General features: G+C 41.2%; 1 protein-coding gene across 3 annotated transcripts in view; it reads right to left on the reverse strand.

Annotated features, from left to right (window-relative positions):
• Window positions 1-5768, reverse strand: part of TNKS2 (tankyrase 2) — a 55292-nt gene extending 49524 nt beyond the window's left edge. The window contains exon 1 of one of the 3 annotated variants that reach the window (XM_019739266.3): window positions 5280-5768. In XM_019739266.3, coding sequence (XP_019594825.2) covers window positions 5280-5469 — 190 coding nt within the window. In that variant the 5' untranslated portion in view covers window positions 5470-5768. The remainder of the gene's footprint in view (window positions 1-5279) is intronic. The other 2 variants (XM_019739258.3, XM_088791956.1) reach the window with 2 other exon arrangements.
• Window positions 5769-5788: the final 20 nt, after the last annotated feature.

Consider the following 5788-nt stretch of genomic DNA (forward strand, 5'->3'; position numbering starts at 1 on the left):
TATCCTTCGAGTCAATGCCAATCTCCATATCCTAAGGATCTCTTTACAAAGGAATCAGAAGCCGAAAGTTAGTAGTCATGGCTGCTCAGGATATATTGTGGTTTATTTTATAATTATGGAAGAGCACTCATCTTCAAACACTGCTCTATGTGTGAAAATCCTGATGAAATTGTACACTGAGTTTGAATCCACTATATAGCACTGACAGTAAAACAAACAAGGCTTATTTGGAAAGTAAATTTGCTGATCAATAAACTGTGTCACTTAAGGGCAGATACTGTCCTGTTCATTTCTGTTCCCGGCCAAGGCCAGTATCTAGCATATAGTAGGACTTAATAAACATTAGTTTAGTGCATGTCTAACACTTTGTTGGCATAGTAAGCAAATGACCCACACAGAGAATATGGAGTTGATGATTTGTGATCACTAAGAAAAGCAGTCTATTCAACTTCTCTCTTGTCAGGTTTCATTACTATCTAGGTACCATCAGTTTCAGCAGTTCCAGGAAATGTCTTGCCAACCATGACTATTGTTAACAGTATCATATTTTGCTGCTACACTGGAAACATCCATTCATCTGAATGGCTTCCAAAAAGCTGTAAAGCAATGGAAGTCACTACAGAGAAATCAACTTAGACTCTTCAAGAAGTTTCCCTGAGAGCCACCGCCTCTCTTTTGCAGTCCAAAAATGGGATAGGCCATTATGGTACCATTGGTCCAATATGAAATGATAGTGATGTCTTGCCAATATAAAGATAGGCTGGTGTCATAGACAGCTGTCAGAAGAAAACATTCAGAAACAGAAAATGTCAATTAAGTGCCATGAAACAGAGAAGGCTCCTCCTGCGTCTGGGAGATAGGATGTATAATCAAGCAGCCTTCAGCTTTGACTTATATAGCCAGGACTCCTGTCAGATTTTTCTGAGGGATGTCGTTTTAAACTTCTCACTTACAAGGAACTTTACTTAACAAAGATCGAGAAAAGGTATGCCCCACCCATACTTATTTAGAATAAGGAATACAAGGGAGAAGGTTTTGCCCAGTTCAACTTGGGACAGATATACCATCTGTCTGATCAGAGTAGGAGAAACTCTGGGATGATGAAATTCTGACAATCTGAACGGGGGAACTACTGAAATAAGCACTCCAAACTACTTGTTATTGAAGTCAATTGCTTACCTCTAAGTCCAGCAAGAGCTGAGGGAAAAGGTGTAGTTAATATACTGGGAGATCTGCTAAGAAAGATTCTGAATTCTTAAATATACTGGTCTTTATTTGATACTGAGGTTTTCTACTGATGCAGGACTTAATCACCCTCCACACTAAAAACCAATCCTGGAAACAAAAACCTATAGCTCTAGTCCTACATAAGGAATGTGGGTATATTTTGTGCACCTTCCATAATCATGATGTTGTTGTTGGCCTATAACCAAAAGAAGCAAATGCTATTGAATCGTTATTGGAGGTCTTTAATAATACCATTTTGGGAAAGGATACGGATGGCAACCACAAAAGCTATTACATCTTTGGGAGCTGAGCTGTTAAAACCTTCAATTGGGGGAATCATTCCACTTTTTTATACCAGTTAGATTTTGACCCATTGGTCCAATTGCCCACCCTATGCAGAAATCCTTTCTACACATCTCTGAAAGATGCCAATCCAGCCACTGCTTGGTACCTCCAGCCAATTCCACAGCTGAACAGATTGCTAATGGCAGTACGACTCCTTGTAACCTTCCATCTACTGGCACTAGTTTTGACTGCTGAAGCCACAAGTCAAACCCACGCACTTTTCTACTGGACTGTCATCCACATATGTGAAGACAGTAACACTGTCTAACCTTAGTCTTCTTTCATCTCTAGAATAAGTAACTCTAGTTTTTGTATCTGTTGCTTGTATAATAAATTCCAGGTGCTCTAATTCTACTTCCCTCCTGTGAATAATAAAAAATCTCTCTTATACGCAATTCACACAATTGAATATAACAACTGAAGTTCAGTCTGACTTGTCCAACGTACATGGCTAAGTATCATACTACAAACACAGAACAGTAACTTAACAAACTACAAATACAAAACAAGTGTTACCTTGTTTAGCTAGAACTCTACAATGCAAGCTTTTTCAACTTGTCATTCTTTAAATATACTCGCATATATATCAATCATCTCTTTCCACCATCTCTATACCTAAATTCCTTGAACCTAGTAAGTGACTTTACATATTTCTCTACTGAGTGATACTTCTCTGCACAACCCCTAAAATATTTAAGATTCTCAAGCCACGGAATTCTATTCTACCCCACCCCCAGCCCCAGTTCTCAGATTCTAGAGAATGTTATGTATTTCTTTCTTTGGCTAATAAGCACAATAAGAGGACTTTCTCCCACAGTTTCTGTCCCTCTTCTTTATTTTTCAGAAGCACGTTCAGAGAAGCAGTCTCCTTTACTGAAATCTGCTATTTTCTAGGGAATTATCCTGTCAAGAATTTCAGATGCTATTGCTTTCAGCAAAATTAGAGCTGCAGCCTCCCTACCACCAACTTGCCTCTACAAGTTTTGTGATGTGTCACAAAAAAACCATTCATATCCTCTGTGTGTAGGGGAGGGTATGGGGAATACGGAGCTGGCAGTGTGGTGATTGGGAGGAAACAACTCTTACCGTAAGAAATGACTTCTTAAAGCATATTTACCTAGAAAATATAATTCAGTCCAATAATAAAAAGCACCTAATTGAAGAAAAGTTCCAATTTATGTTGAATACTTTTTTCATTAAGAGAAGAATTCCTTTGGGGATGGCAACTGATTGTTCTTTTAATTGAATTAAATATTTCAGATTAAAAGACAGATAAAATTTTTTCTAAACTGTTCTTCTATTATGATCCATTTTCCTTGGTCTGCATAGATCTTTCATTCTTGTTTTTTGGAAATCAAAACAAAAAGACAAAATAATGCCACCCCCCTCAAGAAAACCTCAAAACTTTAATTGGCTAAAAAAAAAAAGTTCTCCCCCCCATAGCTTATTCTACAATGTACAAACACAAGAAACTGCTTAGTCAGGCAGCTATACAGTTCTACTACCTACACTGAGCTTCCAGTGGCACATTTATATGCACATTGACATAACTGATAACTCACTACCTACAAAAGGCATTATAAAACGTATTCTCCATATACTAAGAGAAAATGCAGCTGGATGCATTTATTTAAAAATTAAGAAAACAGCTCTCTCATTAATCTAATAATTTAGATTGAATTTATGAAACTAACTAACAATAAGTTTTTTTGGTGTGATTTGGCATTTGCAACTTCTACACAATCTTTTTGTGAATTTAAATTTTTTCTTAATTTTTAAATTTAAAAATTTTTCAGTAACAGCTGACATACAATATATTAGTTCGAAGTGTACAACATAGTGATCCAACATTTATATAAGTTACAAAGTTATACGCCTAGGTTTAAATACAGGGCTTTAAAGCTTTGGTTTAATGTAGACCATTAGTAATTTTTATTTTATTACTCTTTTTATACCTTAAATTCTTAACCTTATAACCTGTGCCTCAGAATATAGGTAAACTGTGAAGGGTGGGTTTGCTCATAACATAAGTTTTTTCTATTTTAGTCTGAACAAACCACATGAAATCTATGTAGAAAGTACTCTGATGTAGGGACAGAATTGAGGATCGGATGGTGGAGGAGGAACAAAATCAATAAGAAGCTAGTCCCATAATCTTAAACCTCTAAATATTACTATTTTCAGATACAAACTCATTAATATACCAAATTCTTGAAAGGTAACAACCAAGACCTTCCTTGGTTATTTTTATCCCCCAGATCAAGTGAACAGAATCTAAGTATAAGTAACACTACACTTAGGATTACGTATCAGTTGGTTATGACAATTGGCCAAATCAGTTGTTTAAATGTTGACTACATGGTCAAACTGGACAATCCAAATTAGCGAGGAAAGGCAGCACCGAACACTAAAATTTTAGGCAAAATGGCTGAACAAGATATGACTTCAGTGTTCTCCCCTTTCTGCTGCCCAGAGTCTGTTTCTAGTTCTCCCTCCACCATCCCTCAAACCTTCTCCTTTTAAAAAGGCTCCCCAGTGGGAACCCAACAAAGTTGTAATTGATCAAGAAAGCATACCTCCTAAGAATATTTACATTTTAAAACTGGGACAGGTTAAAGGAAACAAATCTCTAGCTGGTAGAAAATGTAAAAGCAATGTCTGTGAACAGGGAGATCTTTCTTATCTTATACTCCTCTGCTCATCATTCCTACTCCAAAAGAACGGAGTGCTTTAAAACACATCCTTCTGCTTTTTCCAAAAAAAACTATTTTAAACAATCATGTAATACACAAAATACAAAACCAGGACTATCATGAGAACCTACTCTCATTTTCAATCATGCACGGCTCACTTGAGGACAGAGATAGTCACCATCTTTTCTCAAAGTGAAAAGTATAAGTGCTTTATAGAAATAAGCTATGCCTCACTTCCAGTTCTTTTAAATTCCTCAATAAAATTTAATATGCTTATCTCATAAAGTGAACCTAGTAAATATTAAAAGTAATTCAAACGACCTAAATCTCAGAACGAGGTGAGGTTAGTCCCAATTTTAATTCCAGATCCCAGCTAAAGTACTTGCACCATCTTTCCTTTCTTCCTACTACTTTCCACGCCAACTTGAGTGTGGGGCAGAGACTACCAGCCCCAGCCTAAGTCAGATCTCAGTTCTCCCAAACTTGACAATTTCTAGTTCTAGTCTCTCCAGAAAGTTGGTAATGAGTGACCACCTAGATAAACCCATTAACTCAAATGTGTCAACAATGCTCAATTAAGCTACTCCTTCTAAGTAACATCTTTGCATTTTACAAAGGTCTTTGAGACCTTAACCCAAAAGATTGAGGAGTTACAGTGGAACTTGCAAGAACGACAGATTTGGAATAACTGGCCTTTCAAATCACAATGTCTACTACGTCCCCTACTCTTTCTCGAGTGCAGAAGCCTTTTAGGGTAGCAAGACCGGAAGTTGATACAGGTATTGTTTATACAAAACAAAGCCAAAAAAACCCTCCCAGTAAGTGTGGCCCGCTGCCCCACGGTCCCCTCCCCGATCTCCCCAAGTCCCTACTTGACGAGGGCGAAAAGACCAGGACCGGAGTCCCAGTGATAAAGGCCGGGTCAGAGGAGCACTATGTTTGTGGTTCGAGGCTGCGAGCCCGAGTGCACAGGTGGGAGTCGCGCGCGAGTCGAGGCGGCGCTGTCCCGGTTACCTGCGGCGAAGTGCAACGGGGTGGATTTCCTGCCCGCCGTGTCGCGGCTGTTCACCTTCTCTGGCGTCACCAGCCTCTTGACTCGCTCCACGTCCCCGTTGCGGCACGCCTCGAACAGCTCGCGGGCGGCCGGTTCCACGGCCTCGGCCGCCGCGCCCGCGCCCCCGCCGGCGCAGCGGCGGCCCGACATGATCCTGGCCGCCGCCGCAGCCAGCAGCAGCGCCAGCAACGGCAGTAGGAGCCCCGGCCCCGCGAGCAGGAGGGCGAGGCCCCCCGGAGGAGACGCGCTCAGGGCCCGGGCCGCTCGGTTCCCTGATGTCACCGGGCTCGGCGCAGTCCCATGGCCGCGCCGCCGCGCGCCCCCAGCTCGGCCCCGGGAACCCCGGCTGCCCCGCGGCGGCGGAGGCAGCGCGAACAAGCCGCTCGAGCCCTGAAGCGATGCGACGGCGGAAGCTGGCAAGGCCCCTCCTGCCAGCTCCGCGGAGTCCTGGGAACACACGTGACGACGT

Source organism: Rhinolophus sinicus, chromosome 15 (assembly GCF_057876585.1).
Source record: "Rhinolophus sinicus isolate RSI-liver-muscle chromosome 15, RSI-T2T, whole genome shotgun sequence".
Lineage (NCBI taxonomy): Eukaryota > Metazoa > Chordata > Mammalia > Chiroptera > Rhinolophidae > Rhinolophus > Rhinolophus sinicus.